This window comes from Triticum urartu, chromosome 5, assembly GCF_003073215.2.
Source record: "Triticum urartu cultivar G1812 chromosome 5, Tu2.1, whole genome shotgun sequence".
NCBI classification, from domain to species: Eukaryota; Viridiplantae; Streptophyta; class Magnoliopsida; order Poales; family Poaceae; genus Triticum; species Triticum urartu.
The window spans coordinates 81,974,323-81,999,646 of NC_053026.1; the positions used below are offsets into that span (position 1 = coordinate 81,974,323).

The window sequence follows — 25,324 nt, forward strand, 5'->3', positions numbered from 1 at the left end:
ATATTTACTTTGTTGACATGGACCTGGACTACGTGCCAACAATTCTGGAAAGATAAAGGAAATATGTTGCTCCTTCACATGCAACTATAATAGGTAATGGTCATGACATGGATGCATTTAGGCAATAATTAGCTACCACCATTGCTCTAAGTTGGTACGTCATTGTTGATGTTAGAGACATGCATGTGCCCTTTTGGTGGGATGTCTGTTTTGGCTCTAGAAGCGTACACTCCCAAATAAATAGTAAATTTTAAAAATAGCAAATATAATTTTTTTAGATGTTTATGTTAGTGTAACAAGTATGTTTAAAAATTTCCATGCAAAACGGGAGAGCATGCTTCATTAGTAAAAAAAGATTAAGTGTAACATTTAGAGGTAACATTTGGCGTTTGACTTGTTTTTTTTTTTTGCATAGGTGAAAAATTTAAGCTTTCCCCTTAAAAATTTGCAGGTAACATTTTGATGTGACACATATTTTTTTGTCATTTGGAAAATCTATATTTGGTGCACAAGAGCATATGGTTCCAAGAGCTGAATTGGATTTGCGCCTTTTGGTTTGCAAACTTATGCAAATGCGAGGATTGGTTGGTGGTACACATACGAGGCTTTTATTCTGCGCAAAATGTCCAAAATTTGACCTAAATCATGCTATATATTTTTCATGTTACTTTCTAATTTAGATCATTCTAAATTTATGCCGTAACTATTTTCTGTGCAAGAACACAAAATTTTCACAGAAAACGCTCTCTGTACACTGCTAAATCGGAGAAGAAAAGAAAAGCAAATACATAGTTTTTTTTAGTCTGCATCCTCTCTCCCAGCTGGCTTCCCACGGGCTGCAACGGTCGCTTCACCAGCTGAATGGGCTGAGACAAAAAAAAAAATGGATTGCGCGGCCCGTCCAGCGACCTGGGCGAGAAGCGAGGCTGCCGAACGAAAAGCCAGAAGGTGAGTCCCTCCTCCCGCTCCCTGGTGGTCATCGACGGCGGCGGCTGCATCCCGGCCAGGAGGTGAGTCCCTCTCTCCCGCTCCCCTCTCCGACCACCTAGGATTTTAGGGGTTACCAGCGCGCGGAGCGGCGGCGACTTGCTCTGCCGCCGGCTAGTCTGTGCCTGTGATGGTCGCTGACCCAGCTGCTGTGTGCTGCCGCCGACGCCGCTGCGTGGTGTTGATCCACCTGAAGGCCTGCTGTTGTGGCTGCTATTTGACTGTTGCTTGCTGCTGGAGATCTGATGATTGTTTGCTTGATTGCTTGCTGTTGCAGACCGAACACGCCCAAGTCTCCTAACCCTAAACGGATAAACCTCTCGTCCCTCCCCATGGCGTCACCACCACCGAAGCTTCCGATCCCCGGCCGTCGCAACATACTCATCACCAGCGCGTTGCCCTATGTCAACAACGTCCCACACCTGGGGAACATCATCGGATGTGAGCACCCCCTTCTGCTGTGCTATCTCCTCCCCCAATTTTGTTGCCTCGAACTCTCGCTGTTCCCCGCCCTTTTGTTTTTCTGATGGTTTCGGTTTTGGTCGTCACCTGCAGGCGTGCTCAGCGCCGACGTGTTCGCGCGGTACTGTCGGCTGCGAGGGTACAACGCGATCTACATATGCGGCACCGACGAGTACGGGACGGCCACCGAGACCAAGGCCTTGGAGGAGAAGTGCTCGCCCAAGGAGATCTGTGACAAGTGAGAGAGCCTTTACTTCTCGATGCTTTTTTAGTTAAGTTTTGGTTTGTTTGTTACAGGATTCGGAAATTGACTGTTATGAAATCTATCCAACACTGCTTTGAATTGCACTACACACACATATGCACAAAAGTTTCAGTTATCAACCTGTGATATGCTTACACACCTGGCTAGTAAATTTTTGATAGTAAATATGAATAATGAAAGCATTTTATTCATAGTAAGCTTTCCCGGCTGAAAATGTAGGTACCATGTTATCCATGACGAGGTTTACAAGTGGTTTGACATAAAGTTTGACAAGTTTGGGCGGACATCTGCTCCTGAACAGACAGAAGTCTGCCAGGCAATTTTCCATAAACTGATGGAGAACAAATGGCTCACGGAGAATACCATGCAGCAGGTGCAGCTAATTCCTAGCCTGGTCTTGCATATATTCATCTCTGCATGCTGTTTCTGTTATATAATATCTTCTGCTTTGCAGCTTTATTGTGACACGTGTGAACGATTCTTAGCCGATAGGCTCGTGGAGGGGAAATGTCCGACTGAGGGCTGTAACTATGAAGCGGCAAGAGGCGATCAATGTGAAAACTGCAGCAAATTGTTGAACCCAACCGAGTTAATTGATCCAAAGTGCAAGGTAAGCATGCACAATACTTATTGTAATATATTTAGTTGTGTTCAGCGTACCATTATGATTTACCTGAGCGCACAAGGTGTGTACTTGTGAAACTGCGTATGATAACCTTCCTGTTCTGTTTCTGTTTTTTAGGTCTGTAAGAATGCTCCACGTATTCGTGACACAGATCACTTATTTTTGGAGCTTCCTCTATTGAGTGATAAGCTGGTAAACTATATTAACAACACTTCAGTAGCTGGTATGTGGAGTCAAAATGCTATTCAAGCAACAAACGCATGGTTGAAGGAAGGGTTAAAGCAACGCTGTATCACCAGAGATCTTAAATGGGGAGTTCCTGTTCCACATGAGAAGTATAAAGACAAGGTTTGGGCATATCAGATATCAAGATATTCTGCTGTTATGCATTTATCTTATTTCTCATTTATGATTGTTTGCAGGTGTTCTATGTCTGGTTTGATGCACCAATTGGGTACATATCTATCACAGCATCATATACGCCTGATTGGGAGAAGTGGTGGAAGGATCCTGATAATGTAGAGTTGTTCCAGTTCATGGGTAAAGATAATGTGCCATTTCACACGGTATGATGTCTATGATATGGTGAACACCTTCTTTAGTTATTCAAGCTTGTTTTGGCATGAATTTAGTAGTTATTTGGCTTCATTTCGCTAGCCAAAATTTTGGTCAATATGGCAAGAAAGATGAACTAGAGTTGCCAAAGAGGCATTGGCAAGCCAAAAATCCCGTCAACCATCCAACAAAATAACAAAATTTTGGACACGACCAAATATTTGTAGGGTGAGTTTTGGATACCATCCAAACATACCTATGTTAGCGCATATATTTGTAAATTAAGTTTTGTTCAACTGGTAATTCAGGACAATAGTATTCCCAGCCAGTGGGTTTGTTTTCACCACAAAATAGGACTGTAAAAAAATGCAAATTATGATTTCTTGCTGAATATTTGACCCTCTATTCAGTGGAGTACTGTGATTGTTCGGCATTATTTTTATAAGGATTTTTTTATAATATTGATTTTTTTATAAGTAATAGTTAAATCACGCAAAAGCTGCAAACACACAAACAGTATTCAAGGGTCAGTTGCATTTGGTGTGCTTTAGCCAATTCTGGCATGAATTTTCTGTTATAGCTCGAAAAAGTTTGCTTTCGTTGCAAGTAATTAGTACTTTTAGAAATTGAAAAATTATCCTTTAAGAAGCCAGTCTAATGCGAGCTGTATTGAAATGTATGGATAGCATGTGTATACTGGCTTTTCGTTTAATGCCTGTACTTCTTTTCCATGAGTTACTTATTTGTTAAAATGTAATTTTCAGGTCATGTTCCCTTCAACACTACTGGGAACTGGTGAAAACTGGACAATGATGAAAACCATAAGCGTTACTGAATATTTGAACTATGAAGCAGGTACGTTCCACATTTTTGTTTGAACCTAACGCTTGATTGTCGCACAGTTCATGCTAGTCATTCATATTTGGTTAACACTTTCCTGTTTACCTGAGCTGAAAGTCCTATTGACTTTCAAGAGATTTATCAGTCAAGCTGTTATGACCGGTTTACAATACAACCGGAGGAGGCCCGCTGGGCAGTAGATTAAGGGCTTGGCCCACAAGTTATCTTAGGCTAGTCGTTTTCAGGTTATAAATATTAGATTGTAAGATACCTTTTGGAATTAAGCAATAAAGATAGTTCTATCCTATTGCCCGGCTCCAGAGGAGCCGGAAACCCTAGCCGCACCTTGCCCTAGCCGCGCCGCCCTCTTCTTCCTCGCGACGGCGCCCACGCGCCGGAGCCGCCGCCCTCGCCCCCAACCCTCGCTGTTCTGCCCGTATAACCTACGGAGTAGAGCCGGTAGGAACCCTAGCCCTACCAATTTGGTATCAGGTAACCGGGTTTCGACCATGTCTCCGCCAATTCCACCGCCACCACCACCGCTGCCCGCCAACTCCTCCACCACCGCCGCCTCTGCGCCGGGCGTCACGGCCTCGCTCTCGGCGGGCACCACCTGGCGTCGCTCTCAGCGCCGGTCCTAACGGCACCCGGCACCACGCCGGGCCAAGGGCAGCCACACGGCCCCCGTCCAACACTCGCCGCCGCCATCACCTCCCCCGCAGCCGCAACAGTTCACGCCGGAGGCCATGGCGGGCGTCCTCAACGACCTCGTCACCGCGGTTCAAGGGATCCGCCTCTACCTGGCAGGTCCGTACGGGCCGCCCCCACCACTCCATCCAGCCATGGCCGCGGGTCAGCAGGCGCTTCCGTGGTACTCGGCACCGGGGGCCATCACCGGAGGCTACCCGGCGCTTCCCGCGCCCAGCGGCCGCACCGCCGCCTTGGCCGCAGTGGCCGCCGCAGATCGCGCCGGCAGCCCCGCCACTCTCGCCACCACGGGACCGCAGTGGCCCACCTGGACCGCCGGCCGCGCCGTCCTCCGTCGCGCCCTACCTTCCAGCGGCCTCGGAGCAGGGTCCTCCACCGGCCCCGCCCAGCCCTAACCTGGGCAGGTCTTCGCCGAGCGGGCTCCCATACAGAGTCCCCTTCCCGTCGCCCCCTTCGCCACTCCCCGGCTGGCTCAACGGACAGCCATCGGCCTACCCGGAGACCCGCCCACCGTCCGATTTTCCGCTGCAGCCCGCGGTGTCGGGCGCCGCTGGGAACTACGCCGGGCCTTCCACCATGGCCTGTGCGCCATCATCCGCCCTCCGCACCGCTGAGGCAGTGGGCCAGGGCACGCCACACCAGCAGCCGCCCCGGTTCGCCAAGATCGACTTCGCCACATACGATGGCTCCGACGACCCGCTTAACTGGCTCAACCAGTGTGACCAGTTCTTTTGCGGCCAGCGCACGCCCGCGTCGGAACGGACCTGGCTGGCATCCTACCATCTCCGCGGGGCCGCCCAGATATGGTACTACGCCCTCGAACAGGACGAGGGCGGCATGCCCCCGTGGGATCGTTTCCGAGAGCTGTGCCTTCTTCGTTTTGGGCCACCGATACGCGGGAGCCGCTTGGCCGAGTTGGGCCGTCTGCCGTTCACCTCCACGGTGCAGGACTTTGCCGATCGCTTCCAGGCCCTGGAGTGCCACGCACCCGGTGTGACGGCCTTACAGCGGGCGGAACTTTTCATCGGCGGTCTCCCCGACCACATCCGCGTGGACGTCGAGATGAAGGGGCCCCAAGACCTTCAGACGGCCATGTACTATGCCCGGGCGTTCGAGCAGCGCGCCCAGGCCGTGACGCATCCATCTGCGCCACGTGGGGGCCGATAGCTTCCCCGTCCGTCTCCGGCGGCACCGGCGTCCCACACAGCCGTGTCCGGCAGCCGCCCCGGCACCGACGCGGCCATTCAGGCGCCTCACCCAGGGAACAGTTGGAACGCCGGCGACTGGGCTTGTGCTTCAACTGTGATGCGCCCTATGCACCAGGTCATGTCTGTCCCCGCCTCTTCTACTTGGAGACGACAGACGAGTCTGAGGAGGAGCCACTGGAGGATGGCCTCGGCCCCAGCCCTTGCGGAGCCCGCAGCGGCACCCGCGCCCGCCCCGGCCCCTGCCCTTGTGGTGTCCCTACACGCGCTGGCCGGCATCCGTGATGAACGGACGATGCTCTTACCGGTCATGATCCAGGGAGCGCTGGTGGCCCTAGTGGACACAGGGTCCACACATAACTTCCTGCCGGAGACCACCATGCGGCGCCTGGCATTACACAGGAGGCGGTACAGTGCGGGTCACCGTCGCTAATGGTGACCGCTCCGCTGCCACGGGTCGCCTGACGACGTGCCCATCACTATTGGTGACGAGCACTTCACCGATCTAACCTTAATGTCACCAGGCCAGCGTCTTGTGCATTCGGCTTCAGTGGCTACCACAACGTAATCTAATAAAAATATATCAATAATAATGAGTAAAAACCAAATCAACTGCGAGAAAATGTAACACAAATTATATCCACCAATTCCTAAACACAAATAATGAAATAGATTGTAAAACAGAATAACCAATAGACACATAACATACTCACTATTGGCGTGAGCAATTCTCCATCACCTGCCGCGGCATCGACTGGCTGCTTCGACTTCATCCTCGGCGTCGACTTCTTGCGCACTCTTGGTCCTATTCTCTGGGATTTCGACGCGCTGACGATGACCTTCTGGCGGTTAGGCCGCCGCATTCGGTGGGCCGGCATTGGGGGTGCCGCACCCACCCCTCCACTCCAGCTCGCCGTGACCACGGCCATGGCCGAGCACCCACTATTGGAGAGCCTCCTACAGTAGCACGACGACATCTTCACCGAGCCACAGGGGCTGCCGCCCCCAGCGCGTACGATCACCGTATACATCTTCTGCCAGGCTCTGCACCGGTGGCGGTACGGCCTTACCGCTATCCGCAATTGCAGAAGGATGAGTTGGAGCGGCAGTGTGCGCTCATGCTCGCGGCGGGCAGCATCCGGCTATCCACTTCACCGTTTACCGCCGGTGCTTCTCGTCCAAGTCAGACGGCACATGGCGTTTCTGCATCGACTACCGTGCCCTTAATGCTGTCACACTCAAGGATAAGTTCCCTATTCCGGTGGTCGATGAGCTCCGATGAGCTCACGGGCGCGCTTCTTCACCAAACTCGATCTCCGGTCGGGTACCACCAGGTGCGCATGCACCCGATACATCGCCAAGACGGCGTTTCGGACTCATCACGCCACTTCGAGTTCTTGGTGATGCCTTTGCCTCACCAACGCCCGGCGACTTTCAGGCCTGATGAACGACGTCCTCCGCCCTACTTACGCGGTTTGTGCTTGTTTTCTTTGATGATCATTTATACAGCGCCACCTGGGCCGAGCACCTCCAGCACGTCCCATCGTCTTCAACGAGCTTCGGGCGCACCATCTCCATCTTAAGCGCTCGAAGTGCTCGTTCGGGACGCCTTCGTCGCCTACCTCGGCCATGTCATCTCGGCCGACGGGGTGGCTATGGACGCCGACAAGGTGGCGGCCGTCGCTGCCTGGCCGACGCCGCACTCCGCGGGCTCTTCGCGGTTTCTCGGCCTCGCGGGCTACTACCGGAAGTTCATCCGGGAGTTTGGTCATCGCTTCTCCACTCACGCGGTTGTTGCGCCGTGACGCTTCGCCTGGGATCGGAGGCGACGACAGCCTTCGAGGCCCTCAAGGGGGCCCTCACGACGGGGCCCGTTCTTCAGATGCCGGACTTTCGACCGCGTTCATGGTGGACTGTGACGCCTCGGGTGGGGTTCGGCGCTCGTGCTTCATCAGGGCGATGGCTCTGCCTTTCTTTCAGCCGGCCTTGCTCCGCGCCATCTTCAAGCTCGCGGCGTACGAGCGGGAGCTCATTGGCTTGGTGCAGGCGGTGCGCCATTGGCGGCCCTATCTGTGGGGCCGGTCTTTTCAGATTCGCACGGACCACTACAGCCTCAAGTTCTTGCTGGATCAGAGGCTCTCCACCGTGCCCCAGCATCAGTGGATTAGCAAGCTCTTCGGCTTTGATTTCTCCGTCGAGTATCGCCTGGGTCGTCTTAACACCGTGGCCGATGCCTTATCCCGCCGCGATGCCGACCTCGACTCCGTCACCGGCGACTCCGAGGGGCGGGCACTCTGCATCCGCCCAGGGCCGACTTTCGGCCTCTTTGACGACATTTGCCGGGCCACCGCGAGCGCCGCCGACGCGGTTCTCCTGCAGCAGCAGTTGGCGGCCGGTGACCTGGAGGAGCCATGGCGCCTCTCCGACGGCTTGCTGGTCCATGGGCGCCGTGTCTTCGTTCCATCCCATGATGATCTCCGTCACCAGGTCTTGCTGCTAGCTCACTCGGCTGGCCATGAGGGTGTGCAGAAAACCCTCCATCGTCTCCGTGCCGACTTCTACATTCCTGGTGATCGTGCCCTCGTCGCGATTGGGGTGCGTCTTGTCGACGTGTCAGCGCAACAAGACGGAGACTCTACGGCGGCTGGTCTTCTACCCTGGAGGTGCCGTCTCAGGTTTGGGCGGATATCTCCATGGACTTCATCGAGGGCCTTCCCAAGGTGGGGCAAGTCGGTCATCTCACGGTGGTCGACCGCTTCTCCAAGTATGCTCACTTCATCGCGCTGGGGCATCCATACACCGGCGCGTCCGTGGCCCGGGCCTTCTTCGACGGTATCGTCCGTCTGCACGGGTTTCCTGCTTCGATCGTCAGTGATCGCGACACGGTGTTCACAGGCCATGTCTGGCGCGATCTCTTTAGGATGGCGGGCGTTAAGCTCCGCTTCAGCACGGCCTTCCATCCCCAGACGGACGGCCAATCGGAGGTGGTTAACAAGGTGATCGCCATGTATTTACGCTGTGTTACTGGTGATCGGCCTCGCGCTTGGGTGGATTGGCTCGCATGGGCGGAGTACTGCTACAACACCTCCTACCACTCTGCCTGCGTGCGACACCATTTGAGGTGGTCTACGGGCGGCCACCTCCGCCGATCTTGCCGATGGACCCGGCTACGGCGAGGACGGAGGCCGCGGGCGACCTTATTCGCACCCGTGACGAGATGCTTGCGGAGGTCCGTCAGCGTCTCCTTCAGGCTCAGCAGCTGGCGCAACATTACTACAACAACCACCATCGCGAGGCGGAGTTCGCGGTGGGTGATTGGGTGTGGCTGCGTCTTCTTCACCGCTCTACGCAGTCACTCGACCCGCACGCGAAGCGCAAGCTCGGGCCTCGCTACGCGGGACCCTTTGCCATCTTGGAGCGCATTGGGCAGGTGGCCTATCGTCTTCAGCTGCCGGTTGGCGCTCGCATCCACGATGTGTTTCATGTGGGGCTGCTCAAGCCTTTTCATGGAGAGCCACCGGCGGCTCCACCAGCGCTTCCCCCGACCGTCAATGGACGTCTTCTTCCGGAGCCAGAGAAGGTGTTGAAGGCGCAACTTCGTCGCGGGGTATGGTTCATCTTGATCCAGTGGGCGGGTCTTCCTGTGGAGGAAGCTACTTGGGAGCCACGTGAGGATTTCCGCCAACACTATCCAGACTTTCAGCTCGAGGACGAGCTGTTTGTGCAGGCGGGGAGAGATGTTATGACCGGTTTACAATACAACCGGAGGAGGCCCGCTGGGCAGTAGATTAAGGGCTTGGCCCACAAGTTATCTTAGGCTAGTCGTTTTCAGGTTATAAATATTAGATTGTAAGATACCTTTTGGAATTAAGCAATAAAGATAGTTCTATCCTATTGCCCGGCTCCAGAGGAGCCGGAAACCCTAGCCGCACCTTGCCCTAGCCGCGCCGCCCTCTTCTACCTCGCGACGGCGCCCACGCGCCGGAGCCGCCGCCCTCGCCCCCAACCCTCGCTGTTCTGCCCGTATAACCTACGGAGTAGAGCCGGTAGGAACCCTAGCCCTACCACAAGCATATCCAGCTGCATTTGTTTACACCATAGAAATACATGTTCCGTTTACTCCCCTGCAATTGCAGAGGCTCTTGGACCTGGGCTTCCCGAAGCGCAATTTCTTTTTCCAGAGCATATTGCCCGGTACTTGGCCCATGTTTGCACTGTGAGCTGTGGTGCATTGTGATGCACTTCATGCTGCAGAAGTAATCGACACCTTCCTCAACCTAAACATGCCTCTTTCTTTTCCGGTCCCAGAATGACTAGCTGTATAGGTTTGTGTACTTATATTGTTGCTTGGTATTATTAAGCAGTGGGCCATGTTTTCATTACGGGTCATGCTTCACGACCGCTCCCTTGTTCTCCTGCCACCAGAGTATTATCATGAAATTGGATGAATGGTTTGAAGACATCGGGTTATGCCGTTATGGCATCTCTTATCCTTTTTGTTTGGCTAAACAGCATATATGGACTAAGATATGGTCCAGCATGATCGAGACACTGTTTTGCATGGACCTGATTCAAAAATTACCCCGAAGTAGATTCATATATAATATGGCACATTATGTATGTTTATTCCCTTGATAATAGCTAAATATTCCTCACATCTATAGGAAAATTTTCCAAGAGTCATGGTATTGGTGTCTTTGGCAACGATGCGAAGGTTACTAATATTCCATCTGAAGTATGGCGATACTACTTGCTTATGAACCGCCCTGAGGTTTGTATAGACATTTTGTTTAATGGATTTGAAATATCTAATAATGACATTCATTGCAATATTTTAATTTGACTTCTGTTTTGGGTGTTCAGGTATCAGATACACTGTTCACTTGGGCTGATTTACAAGCTAAATTGAACAGCGAGTTGCTGAACAACCTGGGAAACTTCATCAACCGTGTGTTAAGCTTTGTTGCAAAACCAGCTGGTTAGTCATGGGAGAATCTTGCACCTGCCATCTAACTGTCTAGAAGTATTATCAGTTGATTTTTGTATTTTCTCTTCCAATTTATCTTGATTATCTGTGATTTACTACCATACTACATCCTCATCCGGTTATCCCCTTTCTGTGGCACTTCCGTTAAGTTGATTTTTGATCTTCTTTTCTGGTAGGAGCTGGATACGACTCCATCATACCTGATGCTCCTAATGCCGAGTCACATACATTGACCAACGCGCTTGCAGAAAAAACTAATAAATGGGTTGAACAATATCTTGAAGCAATGGAGAAGGTCATTAATTTACTTGAACCATGTGAAATGGCACAATTTCCTGCTTCCTGTCTAGTTTTGTGTTGTTTCATTGTGCCAGCTACTAGGATCTGAAACAGAATGCTCACTCCTTTTGCTACAGGTTAAATTGAAACAAGGACTTAAGAGTGCAATGGCGATTTCTAGTGATGGAAATGCATATTTGCAAGTAAATACATTTCTTTGTCTTGGTTTCCATTTGTGTTTCTAAATAGCACTGTTATATCTTTGACTTGCTAATTGTTGAATACAGGAGAGCCAATTTTGGAGGCTTTATAAGGAAGATCCAGCAGCCTGTGCCATCGTAATGAAAACTTCAGTTGGTGTTGTCTATCTCCTTGCCTGTCTGCTGGAGCCTTTTATGCCTTCCTTTTCTAGAGAAGTATAATCCTCTTTTTCATGTTTAAGAGTTTCTGTTAATAGACCCCCTTTGCCTGAACTCACTCTTATGTTTGTTTCTTTATAAGGTGCTGCGACAATTAAATATGTCCCCAGATGAAGATCTGTCATTCTGTGATGATAAAGGAGAAACTGCCAAGGCTAAAAGACCCTGGGATTTTATATCAGCAGGACACAAAATAGGAAAGCCAGTTCCTCTATTTAAGGAACTGGTGCGTATTTGCATTTTTTTAAAAGAAATTTATTAGTTGGCCCTGCTTTTATATCTCGTAACTTGAAATAATGCAGAAAGATGAAGAAGTTGAGGCGTTTAGGATCAAATTCGCTGGCAGCCAAGCTGAAAGGATCTCAAAGGCACAATCTGACGCCGAGGCCAAGAAAGTTGCTGATAAGCTCAAGGGCACAAAATTATCTGGTACTTGTGAAATTCTTACTATATGTTTTTTTGTGTGTGAATTACATGGGAGAACAGTTTTCTCCTGTGGCAATCTAGAAACAGGATTTTCTTTGTGGCTCACTTTTATGCAATTTGTATGTTCTCTTGAAAACACCGGTGCATAGTGCGGCATTTTTCTTACGCTTGAAGTGCTCTTGAGTTATCTTCTGCTGAACCAATTTCATAATTCGAGAAATTCATTCTCAAATTTCCTTGTCTCGCTTTCGTATCCAGAGGGAAGTTCAAAGAAGAAACAATCTGGTGGTTCGAAATCAAAGACAGCAGAGGATGCCTCAGTTGCCAAGCTGGATATTCGGGTAGGGCTTATCAGAAAAGCAGAGAAGCATCCAGATGCCGATTCACTTTACGTAGAAGAGATCGATGTTGGAGAAGAGGCACCAAGAACAGTGGTTAGCGGCCTTGTCAAATTCATCCCTCTTGAGGAAATGCAGGTCTGTCTTTCTGAGAATCATTTCTAGTCACGACATTGGTCTATGCCATGGTGGTCTTGCCTCCCTAATTTTGCAATTTCTGGTACGAATGAGCAGAACCGGAAAGTGTGCGTGCTCTGCAATCTTAAACCGGTGGCAATGCGTGGTATAAAGTCACTTGCTATGGTTTTGGCTGCATCAAGCGAGGACCACTCAAAGGTAAGGAACGTTTGCCTCTCATGCGCTCTCTGTTTGATAAAGCATCATGAAAGTACAGTGGCAGCAGCCAGTTTGGTTGGTGGAAACTGACATTTGAAAGTTTAGGTTGAGTTGGTTGAGCCTCCAGAATCCGCTGCTGTCGGGGAGAAGGTGACCTTTGCCGGGTTCTCTGGTGAACCTGAGGCTTCTCTTAACGCCAAAAGCAAAACCTGGGAGAAGTTATCCGCTGATCTGCACAGCAACGGTGAGCTTGTGGCGTGCTACAAAGATGTTCCGTTCACAACTTCGGCTGGGGTATGCAAGGTCAAGACCATAGCGAATGGGGACATCCGCTAGGCATAGTGTCCAATCTGCAGTCTGACTGAGTCGCTGTCTGATTTCATTGAAAGTCAATATTGCTGATTTACTCTTTTTGGGGGAATTTTTGATGTGTCTTTCGGGTACTGCTCTGCACACGATTGTGATTGAAAACATACATTTTTTTGGTATGTTTGTCTCAGTCTCTCTTTCCTCTTGTTCTTTTGCTTTTTTTCTTTTCTTTTCCTGAGTGTATGTTTGGCTCAATCTCAGGAGCAATCTCTTATATAGGTACGTTTCCAGCTGAACTTAAAAGCCCCCAGCTGTTGGGAGGCCCATACTCCCTCCGTTCCTAAATATAAGTCTTTTTAGACATTTCAATATGGACTTCGTATGTATGTATATAGACACTTTTAAGAGTTTAGATTCACTCATTCTGCTCCGTATGTAGTTCATATTGGAATCTCTAAAAATACTTATATTTAGGAACGGAGGGAGTACAAGTCTAGCTCTAGCATATCTCTCTGGTCTCTGGAGCCCATTTGAGCTTGGGATCAGAATAGGACTTTTGTCTCTGGAGCCCATTTAAGCAGAATGGGACTTTCGGCTCTGGAGCTTCGCTTTCTCTAGAAAAAAAAAGTCTTATCTTTGCTGCTTAGAAGGCCAGGTTAGATGAGCAGTAGCCGTCTGGCTCTAATCCATTTTCCATGGAACCGTGCAGCCATATACTGTGTGGTACTGTGGTTCTACCCTATTAACCCTATATGGAAAAGACATGATTGGTTGGTACCGCCTCCCTCCCGTAATAGATGACCTTTTTTGACACTACAGTAGCTTCAAAAAGCTACATTATGGGACGGAGGGAGTGGTTGCATGTTGCTCGTACTGTAAAGCTGCAGAGGTTGCGATGTTTACAGTGCAGTGCGTAGTGTTGGGTACTCCCTCTACGCTGGTGCTGTGGTGCACTAGATGTTAACAGTCAACCCTCGTCTCCCTTGCCTCCGTGCTAAACACTGCAATCTCGCTCTACCAGGGAAGTACGATGCTAGGAAATGGATGTAACAATTGTTTTTTTTTTTTGAAATGGAGGCAAAAGCTTTTCCTTTCATTAACTAAGAAGAAGATAGTTGCTCGATTACCTATACATTGATAATACATGATACTAGTAGCAAAAATCAGCTTTTAGTCATTTTTCGTCCTTCACTGATAATCCTTTTACTAGAAAAAAGCAAATCACCTTTTATACTCCATTTTGTATACAAGGCCACAAACTTATATTACAAGTACCAAGGTAGAAATTAATGCCTACTTAAGCCCATATTGCAAGCTACTTGTCTTTTTTTCTCGCTTGACGTGTTAATTAATGTGCATTTTCTCTTCAACACACAACAAGACAACCCTTGCACTTCTCATTGGTTGATTAATGTGGTACATGAAAACCAATCTTCTCACTCCCACATGCATGCAGGGGATATTAATGTCCTCGGTTACTAGTACGAGGCAAACTTCATCAATTTTACCTCGATTGATGTTAGTGACCTTGTATAGATGCTAATTGTAATTTTGATAGTGGCCTTATATAAAAAATGAAGGGAGTATTTATGATGATGAAGAAAAAACATTACGCGACGCACCACGAAAAACCTGATGCGTGAGACGTAGGTGCCGGTAGTTTATTTCGCAAAAAAAAATTAAAAGGTACCAGTAATTTGATCCCCGGTTCCAGCTCGAGACATTTTCCCGCCTTTCCCCACCATCTTCTTCTCCACACGCTACAGACACGTGATACCGACGCTTGTGCCCCACCATGACAGCCCGCGTCCGGGCCCGCGCTCCAGTTACCTTGCCAATTCAAAGCCGCGAGTGGATTTCCTGGACCGCTTCAATGATATAGGTGGGTCCCCCAGTCAGGTGAGCCTATGATAGAATGTCAAAGGGAAAAAAAGGTGAGCCTCGGATAAGCACGCCCCATGACGTCATCCCCCTCTCTTCTTGTACTCGTAGACAGTGGCGGCAATAAGAATTAAGAAGAAAAGCGCGCGGCCAGAGAGTTAGGAAGAAAGGTTCGGCAGCGAGCGCGCGAGCGAGAGAGATAAGGAGAGAGGGCGCGCGCGGGGATCTCCGTGTCTTGGTCGGCGGTGAAGTCGTCGGCGCGGGGGCGATGGAGAGGGGGCCGGCGGGGACGCTGAGTGATGTGCCGGTGATGCTGGACGGCGACCGGTACGAGCTGGTCCGCAGCATCGGGTCCGGCAACTTCGGCGTCGCCCGCCTCATGCGCAACCGCGCCTCCGGCGAGCTCGTCGCCGTCAAGTACATCGACCGCGGCGAGAAGGTACCACCACCCGCGCCACCACACTTCGATTGTTTATTCATTCCCGGTTTCCCACGCGCACACTTGGCACCAGACCAGAGCCACGGCCTTTGGTATTTACAAGTTTGATGATGCGTGCGTGTGCGCGCGCGCGCAGATCGATGAGAACGTGCAGAGGGAGATCATCAACCACAGGTCGCTGCGGCACCCCAACATCATCCGCTTCAAGGAGGTGAGTGAAAATTACTACGAATGAAGACACGATCTTTTTGCTTGCAGTATCGCCGTCTTCGATGGTTATGTCGTGGAATGATGCAAAGAACGAGTTCTGCCTTGCCTTTTGTTTGCGGTTCTTCAGGTTATTCTGACGCCGACGCATCTCGCCATCGTCATGGAGTACGCCTCCGGCGGGGAGCTCTTCGAGCGCATCTGCACCGCCGGTCGATTCAGCGTCGACGAGGTATATCTCTTGACTCATAGTTCTGCCGTATAGTCTTTTTTTTTTCTTATCAAGAGTTGTACGATTGTACAATTTGGTTAACTCAGTCACTAACTCAGTTTATATGTGTGTTCATTTTTCAGGCTCGGTTCTTTTTCCAGCAGCTGATATCTGGAGTCAGCTACTGCCACTCCATGGTATCAATCTGTTATCTGCTCCCCAAATTATACTGCTACTACTTGATTTTACCTTTCAATGTAGTTTCCTATGCAATTGACAACATGAGTTTGTTGTATTCGTCAAGCAAGTATGCCATCGTGACTTAAAGCTCGAGAACACTCTGCTGGATGGAAGCACCACCCCTCGCCTCAAGATATGCGACTTTGGTTATTCCAAGGTATTCTGTGCTATTAATCTGCTTATATGTCAACTATCTTACACCAGAAACTTGTGCTGGATACCAGATTTTTAAATGATCTGCACACACGTTCTTCTCTAATTTACAGTCATCGGTTCTTCACTCTCAACCAAAGTCAACTGTTGGAACGCCGGCATATATTGCCCCTGAAGTTCTGCTCAAGAAGGAATACGATGGCAAGGTATGCATCCACCTTGGCGCTTTCAAGTTTAAACCGTCTCATGCATACTCTGCCACCATCTGCTGCCTAATTTGAATCATTTTGCTCGGCCATAAAAGCTTTACTTGCTTTATGAATATTCCATCCACCTTTCGTTGGCATGAGTGGTGCATGGTATTGAGGAGCAACCATTTAAAGTACTTCTCTCTAAAAAAACATCTAAAGTATTTCATGTTTTTTGCTCAAGCACTAATAATTTATCTCTGAATGGAGATTGCCGATGTGTGGTCATGTGGCGTAACGCTTTACGTGATGTTGGTCGGCGCCTACCCTTTCGAGGATCCGGAAAATCCCAAGAATTTCAAAATGACAATCCAGGTATGCCGCCAGCCGTTCAGCTTAGCAATTCCACAAGTTGCAGTTATAGCCAAACATCTAAATACCGAGCTCAACTTTTTCAGAAAATATTAGGTGTTCAGTACTCGATTCCGGACTACATTCACATACCAATGGACTGCCGAAACCTTCTCTCAAGGATCTTTGTTGCCAACCCAGCTACGGTGAGTACTCACTCCATCGACACACGCACGGTTTCGCTTGTTCGGCCCTCAGGATAACGCCTGTGCCATTTGAGCTTGCAGAGGATCACCATACCTGAGATAAAGAACCACCCATGGTTCCTCAAGAACCTCCCAGCCGACCTCATGGACGGTCCCACAGTGAGCAACCAGTATGAGGAGCCTGACCAGCCGATGCAGAACATGAACGAGATCATGCAGATAATGGCAGAGGCGACCATACCGGCGGCCGGCGCCCTCGGAATCAACAAGTTCCTGCCTGACGGCCTTGACCTCGACGACGACATGGATGACCTGGACTCGGACCTCGACATCGACATGGACAGCAGCGGGGAGATAGTATACGCCATGTAGTGAACCTGTGAATATCTGTATGTGCATGCAGAAGCGGTGTTTGTGGTCTTCCACCTTGTTTGCTTCTTGAACACGAACCAGATTGAGTGCCGTTTTGTGTTCAGAAGAAGAGTGTAGAAATGTACATCGAGAGGATTGTATTCAGGCTACTCTTGAGTCTGAAATTGGTGTTGCTGCTGATAGTGTAGCGTGTGTTGTCTAACAAAATACAGTATGTTGGAGTTTTCTGATGATGTTGATAAAAGGAGTGTTTACCCGAAATCGCTGGATGAACAATGTTGTATTATGTGTGTATCATGTAGGCGCAAAGCTGGTTTGTGATGCAACGCCAGCTCTGCCTGCGGCCCCTGAGACTGCACTCCACCTATTCAATGCAAGGACTACCCTACCACGGCCCGACACCTGGTCCTTTGTTGATCAATTGCTAACAACCGAACAGAGTATCGACCGCTGTTCGAGGTGATGTGTATCAGTGTATGCGATTAGAGGGGTGGCTGGAAAGGTTGATCGGTCTACCTCTTCATAGTTTTGGTCTCATATGGCTTTACTGTTGCCAAGACGTCGTTTTTATACTTTGTAAAAAAAAATCAATTGCGAACAATCCCTGAAAGAAGGGATCGACATGTTGTGGAGGTGGTCGGTGATGTCGGGGAAGTAGCCGTGTCATATGTTGTAGCCTGACTTGGCTCGCTCACGAAACACGGGCGATGGAGGTGTGTGTGTGCGCCCTCTCTTCAAAATTTTAGTAGTGTGTGGAAGAGCCAACCTTATATGTTGGTACAATACATCCTTCACTACCAGGGTGGGATTAAACTTTCCATGCCCCCTTGTCATGAATGGAGCATATGAGCCTCTAGGATTCAAGAATTATTGGAAATAATAAATGGGCTAAAAGCCTAATAATTTCAACAATCCCCTATAAGATCCCAAAGGCAGATAAAGTTTGCTTATGGTTCCATAACATTGTTTATATAATGATATTTTGGTGAAGACTGTGAAGTTGAACTTTCACCTAGAGCTTCACACTACACTCATTCACAACTTGAACAAAGGACTATGACTTGAACTGCAAGTGATGTGCAAATAAGTTTCTGGTAAAGCCTTGACTGATATTAGGCTGCCGAATGACTTTCCGGTAGATAGGAGATTATACGTCATACTCTGAGGCCTCTTCATAGTTTACTAGAAAGCACTCAACTCTTATAGGATACAACATTTAATTGTCTAACTCATTAGGTGTGTTCATAAAGATGTTATGTAGGACCTTGGCTTACGTCATAATGGAGTTTGTCTTTATTAAATAAACACTCCTCCCTCAGTTAACCATGTCTGACTCATCAATTCTACTTCACGAGATCTCTGGTCACATAGAGTGGGTTCTACTTCGTGGATAACTTATGCAGTGGGTCTCAAGCCCATTTCACACGATGCACTGCCTATCACGTTTCGTGATAAACTTTTTTGTGAAGGGATCTTTCAGATTCTTGAAATCAAGTATGTATGACAAAAATACCATGTCTAGCTTAAGGGATCTTCCAGATTCTTCAAATCAGGTATGTATGATAAAAATACCATGTCTAGCTTAATTTCCAGTATTACATATCCAGAAACAATCCATGGCGGAAGGGATAAGAGAACTAATGGTGCGAAGAACCTAATCGCTCCTCTCATGTACACGATCAGAATAGGTGGAGTTTCAGAGGTCTGTTGTCTCACTTCACTGTGTACGTCGAGAAGCAAGATTGGAAAGCCATAAGCGGCACAAACTCACTCACGAAATATGATGCACATGGCGAGGCGGGTAACGGAGGGGAGCATGCATGTATGTGCCCTCTTCTCAAGCTTCTAGTGACGTGCAAAGAAGCCAATCTTATATGTTGGTTCAGCGCACCCTCCACAGCCGGAGTGCGACTAAACTTTCTACACTCCGTTGTCACGCATGAATGGGCCTACGTGAGTTTCAATAAACATTAAAATTATAAAATGAGCTAAAAGCCCAATAATTCGTACACTTTCTTGGATGGATGACCACGTCCCTCCAAACGAAGCTTTCACCAACCCTAAAACGAGGCATGTATAAGAACCACAAGTGGAGGCGTAGCGGACACCTGATCTACATCATGTGAAATGCCCAAAAAGAAAGAGAAGAGCCGCCGGATTTTTAATGGCACGAGGCTAACATACATGAGTAATTTATGACCGCATGCATCTCCCCCAAGAGTTAACCACAACCATGAGTAATTTGCATGATGTGTTGGAGCTCCGACATATGCCTGTTTTTCCAGTCATGTTCATTTTGTACATACTCTGCTCCTTAATAAAAAGGCAGCTTTCCTGCCGGTTGTTCGGAGAGAAAAATGGTCTGTGCCAATAGAAATTCTCTGTTAGCTTGCCCAATATAAACTCTTGTGTGCATTTCTACTCGAAAGACCATGACTTCAAGATAAGTCAGCTACTGGAGTCAACTACATGAACACTGAACATGTCAAAACTGAACAGTGTATTGACTACCCATCCTGCATTCGAACAGGGAAACATATACACATCATTTGTACATGGTGAGCCCGGAGTGCAGAGAGCATCCAGAACATCAGTCTACAAGCCAGTCCAGGTTGTAACACTCTTCTGCTACCTGCACACGGAGGTCCGGGATGACCTGCTCGGCCTCCCTCCACAGCATCGCCGTCTCCTCGTCGCACACGACGTGCCCGAGGGACTTCAGCGACGAGGAGGACCTCGGGAGGCTCCTCAACCGCGAGCATTCCCGCATGTCGATCTTCTCTAGGTTTGTCAGGTGGCCAAGCTCTTCTGGAAGGTCTGTGAGGTTAATGCACTGCGATATGTCCAGGTATTTCAGCCTCTTCAGGCTGCATACCGACGGCGGAAGCTTCCACAGCGCCGGGCAGGCGTACACCCGCAGGATGCTCAGGCAGTGCAGCTTGCCCAGCTCATATGGCAGCTCTGTGAGGTCATGGCAGTTTGACAAGGAGATGCTCTCCAGCGAGCTGATTTCACACACACTAGGTGGCAGCTCCTTCAGATCTACGCAATGGTCGATGGTGAGGTTGGATAGGCGCGGAAACGTCATGGAGAGATCCATCGTCGATCCTCTTAGGCTGTTGTTCAGCTCACAAAGGACGAGGGAGATCTTGCGCAGGTTCTTCAGTGGGATTGTGCTTTTCGGCAGTGGCGGGAGCGTAATCTTTTCAAGCCAAAGACTCCTCAGGTCACTTAGTGTGGTGAAGGCAGACAAATTATCAAGGGCTGCACTGGTGGTACCATAGTTGATCAGCACCAGGGCCTTCAGGTTCTGCATTGTTGCAATGAACGACGGGAGGTAGTATACACTCGAGGCGAAGTTGAGGATAAGAACTTCTGCCTTGGGGAAGCTCATCTGGAACCAGTCAGATTCTTTCATCTCACCTGAAATTTGAAATCAATTGATCAGACCATTTTGTACTTCTAGAGAGAACTCAATGAGGGCAATATTCGACAAGATATTGCGAATGCATGTTACTGTAAGGCTTGCTGAAACAAATTATTTTCCGTGAAGAAATAATACTGAAGTAAAATTGTGTTATACAGTACTAATTAAGTTCAGTTTGCTAAAGAACTAAAGATCAGTTTAGTACAATAGCAGGTGATTTAATAAAGGAGTTAAAGATCTGAAGTTCCAAGTCAAAACCATGCAATTTCATTTGAGGAAGACCACTACACTATTCAACATTTTTTCTTCAATTACATCTCAAATTCTGCAAGAGCAGCTTTCAGACTGGACTCGCAGAAGATACTGCACGGCAAATAACATGCAAGAAAAAACCAAGTTCATGAACAGATAATCACCTGTATGAATAGAAACAATCTGAGCTTCAAAAGGAAGGTCCTTATTCCTCTGCCAATCTCTCGGAAGCGATTCTTCTCTTCTTGGCATCACTAACCGCCTCCGTTTGTTCAGAGAATCACGGCCACTCATGTGAAGTGCCAGATCACGCAACACATCATGTTGCGTCACTGAGTAGTCATGATAGTTACTGTATAAATCTCCAGCTTTATTCCTGCATAAAGAGCAACAAAGAGTCAAAGCTGTTTCTTACAGTATATGAATTCTCAGATGATTTGAAGAAAAAATGTGCAATACGTACTGTGCATCATTAACTAGGGTAAGCAGGTTCTTGTTCGATAGCTCCATGAGGATGGCAAAAGCATCTGGCTTGTCAAGATCATGTATCTCCATCCAAATATTGATCAACACATCAAGAGGGATCTTCTTATCCTCTGGGAAGCAGCCCAGGTCAAGGAAACATTCCCTGACCTTTCCCGACAAGCACTCGACACTTGCTGCCATTCTCTCGAGGAGTTTGGTCTCATGTGAGTCCGATATAGACTCTCCTCGTGATAAGCGGTTCTTCGCGCTCAACCATATCATAGGAGGCTGATCACGCAAGGATGCGCCGATAACCTTGAGAGCTAGAGGAAGCCCTCTGCACTCGGCAGCAACCTGCTTAACCAGTTTCTTGTCAGCAGTCTGAGGAACAGACTCCTGATTGAAGGCAGCACTGCAGAAGACAGACAAAGCCTCCTCATCGCCGAGTAATTTCATTTCGTATGTCCGGGAGACTAACGTAGGGAACTTCAACCTTGATACGACAAGAGTCTTGCAGCCAGGGAACTTGAAGACCAGCTCCTCGAGCTGTGAGAGAGACCACACATCATCAAGTATAACAAGAACTGGTCCTCGGTCCCTCGGCCCTAACTTGAGCTGCCATTCCGGGATCTGGTTATATGCACCAAGCACAATATTGCTGCTGATCTGCTCCCACAGCTTCATCTTGATGGTCTCCAGATTTGCGGACTGCGAGACCGTCTCAAAGAAGACCCTGTTGTTGAAGTAGCCTAAACAAAGAAAGAAACATATATTAGCACTATGTAGAGAAGAAAGATCGCTACGTTTAGAGACCAATTATGAAACAAGATTAAATGGAAATCGACTTTTGGCATATGCCTAATCTTGAGAACAGATCTTGATGAGATGATGCTGAAGTAGTGAGATTCGAATCAATTTACATGTATAGCACCCCTAAAAGGATTAGCTTCACAAGCATCACTAATTCCAAGTGCCTTTGTAACTACTAACGACAGATCTGTATACCAAATTATTTTGGATTGGCAATCGGTGTTAAACTATTCATCAAACGATAAGTGTGTGTGCTAGTATCATTCATTCAGTTGTTTAGGGGTCACCACTAATTAACTCAATAGTTATTAAGTGGTGCAATCATGTCTTGATTCAAAACAAAAGTGTTGCCATCATGAACAAAATTTTCAGTGTCTGCTAAGTTAGGCAGGCGGGAGTTGGTGTGCTCCCATCAGCAACCCAATCCCACCAGAGCCATACGCACGCTCCGCACTAAGCTGGTCAAAGCGCCAATTTTGACCAAACAAGTGGTGATGAGCTAAACGTAAGCATCAGCCTCGACTTTAAGTATAAGTAATTAAATCATATGATGACACGCAAATCAACCGCCAAAGATTCCCCAAATTTTCAATCTTTGTTCGTGGTAGCGCCCCATATAATTCAATAAGAGACGGTGCGATTTTCGCACCCAGAGAAAGGATGATTATGAACACAGATGTGATTAATTTCTGCAGATGATTCGGAGAACGGGATAAAAGGTTTAAGAAAGAATACGTGTGAGACGAGATGGTTGGGATCTGATCCTTTGTTACCTTGGATCTTTTGATCCTTATAGATCTCCATGGCGAGCGTGGTCTTGCCGCTGCCGCCCATGCCGCAGATGCCGACGACCTCCCAGCCGCCGCCGCTGCTCATCACCATCTCCTTCACTCTCTCCTTGCCCACCTTGACGCCGCTTCCCACCAAGCCGCCGCCCTTGCTCTCCTCCTCGCACGGGAGGTCGAAATCCATCGGAATCCCCATGCCCTTGGTCGGCGGCGCCACCTCCATCGGCATGCCCATGCCCTTGGTCGGCGGCGCCACCTCCACCGCCATCGCCATGCCCTTGGAGGGCGGCGGCGGTAGCGCGACGGGGAGGGACATGGCGGGCGGGATCGTGGGGGGCGCCTGCATCGCGGCGACCTCCTCGACGCGGCGCTCCAGGCGGCCGATGCGCGCCTCGGCCTCGTCGCGGAGGCGGCGCACGCCGTCGAGCACGTGCGCGGGTGCGTGGCGCGCCAGCCAGCGCTCGATGCCCTTGTCGGCGGCCTCCATCCTGCGCGCCAGCTGCGCGGTGCGGTAGACGTTCCAGCGCGGGGCGGCGGCGGCGCGGCGCGCGAGGTCGAGCGCCTCCCTTGAGCTGCACGGCGAGCTCGCCCAGCTCGGCGTTGCTGCGGAGCGCGTGGCGGCCGTTCTGCTGCACGAGGGGCAGCAGCGGCTCGACGTTCCGGCGCAGGCGCTCGGCGGTGGAGCGGCACAGGAAGGTGCCCTGCACCGCGCGCAGCAGCTCCCGCACGGCGTCCCCGGCCAGCTCCTCGAACAGGAACTTCTCCATGGTCGACCCCGGGGTGCCGGACGGCTGGCCGGCGGCTCTCGGCGCGCTCTTCCTTGTCTTCTTGACCGCTTTGTCCGGGCTCTCAGTGGGCTCTGGGTGCGCGCTTGCGTGAGCTTTGCTTGTTTGCTTAGTCGGGCAAGTGAGAGGTCGCCATCGCCATGGAGGTCTGGGGGAGGGGGAGAGGGTGGAGGAGGGGGGCGGCGTTTGGTCGGGGAGACGGAGGAGGAGGAGGAGAGTTTATAGCCGGCGGGAGAGTGCGGCACGGCAGCTTTTGAGTGGAGGGGAGGGGAGGGGAGGGTCAACCGTTTGCGGTGAGGGGTCGCCGGTTATCTCAGTGACACGGCCGGGGGCAAGGTGGGACCCAGGGAGGGACTGTGCCGTGTTTACACGAACACGGTGGATGACAGCAAAAGCGAGTCGCCACCGGAGTAGACCTCACCCAATTAAGAGCAACTTTAGCAGAATTGATTGATATATCGGCTCCATCGCCGTAATAATCATCATTACATTGGTTTTGATTAAAAAGTTTTCGGCCCTATTTGAAAATGGTCTGCTCCTAGAATCTGCAGAGTGGCTAAATAGCAATTCCACTATTTTAAACTACAGCTCCGCCAATTCTGTTTCCGGAGTTGGGGAGCGTTGCCGAACAGCCCTTCATGTCAGATTTTTGGCAATTCAGAGCGAACGTCCCACGTACGTAGGATCCTCGCGCATGAATCCTAAAGCATTCGCTCCCACACACCTCTTCAAGGGAACTACAGGCGACGATAGTATACGGTTTGCTCGGATGGCAATCTAAACAAGCATACTTTGGATGGCAAATTATGCTGTTGGAGCATCGCAATTTTCATCATTTTTCTTTCTTTTTTAGGCTGCCAATTCTTCATGGGAATCACTCTCGTGCAACATGTCAATCTTCTGAGCTTTTTATATACAACATGAGAATTTTTATTTCAGAACATAGCAAATTTTTAAAGAAGTTGACGAATTTATCTGTTTTCGCACGGTAAATTTGGAGTGTTCCCTGGCCTGATTATTTGAACGAACGAAAACATTCATTTCTTCATCGGGGAACGATCGTTGGCTTGGATTACCTTCATGAGGGAACGTCATATGTATATTGGGTTCGCGAACTGAGCGTATCTCATATGGTTAGATTCCTTGTGGTGGAATTAGTCCGCCAAGGTTCAAGTCTAGGCTTGGCATTGGTGTTCGTATTTTTCTAGATTTATTTCAGATTTTTTCAACAATGTTCACTCAGTGCAAGAGACCAGCCTGACAATAAATAAAGTAGTATCATAATAAATGCTATACTGCTATATATCTTGCATGACAATAAATAAAGTTGCATAAGATACTAATAATCTATGATATTATGCATTATAGACGTAGTATCATATGTATGATATTAAGTTATGATATTAACTTACGATACTTCTCACTACACGCGGCCTTAGGCACTCAGCCTACCTCTCGAGTAATAAAGTTACCCAACCGGCTTGCTGAAATTACCTAGCAGCGTTCTAGCAGAGTAGATGTAGCAGGCAGAGGCGGGATGTTATGGGCGGGAGAGGCCGAAGTAGGGTCGGCGAGGCGGCGCCCGACTGAAGTAACAGTGCAGCACCACCCTAAGAAAGTGAGCACGAAGGCCACCGCTTGGGCCCGAGGCTAGGCAGAATTGCGCTCGTGATCCGAGAAGGGGAAGGTGCGTGCGTGCAAGCTCGATTAGGTCCTGCCTGGGCATTAGGAGTAGTGAAGTTAGGTCGGTGTTGTGTGTGCTGGGGTAAACCCATGACTCATACCGAAATATAGTTAGGTGATAGCTA

General features: G+C 49.2%; 3 protein-coding genes across 3 annotated transcripts; 2 read left to right on the top strand and 1 right to left on the bottom strand.

Moving 5' to 3' along the window:
• Positions 1-846: 846 nt before the first annotated feature.
• On the top strand, positions 847-12,920 carry LOC125507999 (probable methionine--tRNA ligase). Its single transcript, XM_048672543.1, has 18 exons — positions 847-1,010; positions 1,265-1,428; positions 1,543-1,687; positions 1,934-2,087; positions 2,169-2,324; positions 2,457-2,687; positions 2,762-2,905; positions 3,659-3,749; positions 10,312-10,418; positions 10,511-10,625; positions 10,811-10,929; positions 11,051-11,116; positions 11,201-11,329; positions 11,415-11,558; positions 11,635-11,761; positions 12,017-12,234; positions 12,331-12,432; positions 12,538-12,920. The coding sequence occupies exons 2-18, from the start codon at positions 1,320-1,322 to the stop codon at positions 12,766-12,768; spliced, it is 2,388 nt and encodes a 795-aa protein (XP_048528500.1). The 5' UTR covers positions 847-1,010; positions 1,265-1,319; the 3' UTR covers positions 12,769-12,920.
• Positions 12,921-14,722: 1,802 nt separating this feature from the next.
• Positions 14,723-17,250, top strand: LOC125508000 (serine/threonine-protein kinase SAPK9-like). Its single transcript, XM_048672544.1, has 9 exons — positions 14,723-15,061; positions 15,198-15,272; positions 15,399-15,500; positions 15,623-15,676; positions 15,784-15,876; positions 15,986-16,078; positions 16,331-16,435; positions 16,519-16,617; positions 16,699-17,250. Exons 1-9 carry the CDS (start codon positions 14,891-14,893, stop codon positions 16,987-16,989), a joined length of 1,083 nt encoding a protein of 360 aa, XP_048528501.1. The 5' UTR covers positions 14,723-14,890; the 3' UTR covers positions 16,990-17,250.
• A 2,222-nt stretch (positions 17,251-19,472) lies between these two features.
• Positions 19,473-23,719, bottom strand: LOC125508001 (putative disease resistance protein At5g47280). The gene is given in 5 exon segments (XM_048672545.1): positions 19,473-20,412; positions 20,833-21,044; positions 21,132-21,882; positions 22,717-23,299; positions 23,301-23,719. Coding segments are annotated over 5 exon segments (2,577 nt in total). The 5' UTR covers positions 23,499-23,719; the 3' UTR covers positions 19,473-19,579.
• Between the last annotated feature and the right edge of the window lie 1,605 nt (positions 23,720-25,324).

Bases quoted from the DNA above. Each gene is read 5' to 3' on its own strand.
- LOC125508000 (XM_048672544.1), top strand. From the start codon at position 14,891: ATGGAGAGGGGGCCGGCGGGGACGCTGAGTGATGTGCCGGTGATGCTG. The intron at 15,677-15,783 runs GTATCAATCTGT...GTATTCGTCAAG, and splicing joins TCAGCTACTGCCACTCCATG to CAAGTATGCCATCGTGACTT. The intron at 16,079-16,330 runs GTATGCATCCAC...CTCTGAATGGAG, and splicing joins AGAAGGAATACGATGGCAAG to ATTGCCGATGTGTGGTCATG.
- LOC125507999 (XM_048672543.1), top strand. From the start codon at position 1,320: ATGGCGTCACCACCACCGAAGCTTCCGATCCCCGGCCGTCGCAACATA. The intron at 3,750-10,311 runs GTACGTTCCACA...TCACATCTATAG, and splicing joins ATATTTGAACTATGAAGCAG to GAAAATTTTCCAAGAGTCAT. The intron at 12,235-12,330 runs GTCTGTCTTTCT...ACGAATGAGCAG, and splicing joins TCCCTCTTGAGGAAATGCAG to AACCGGAAAGTGTGCGTGCT.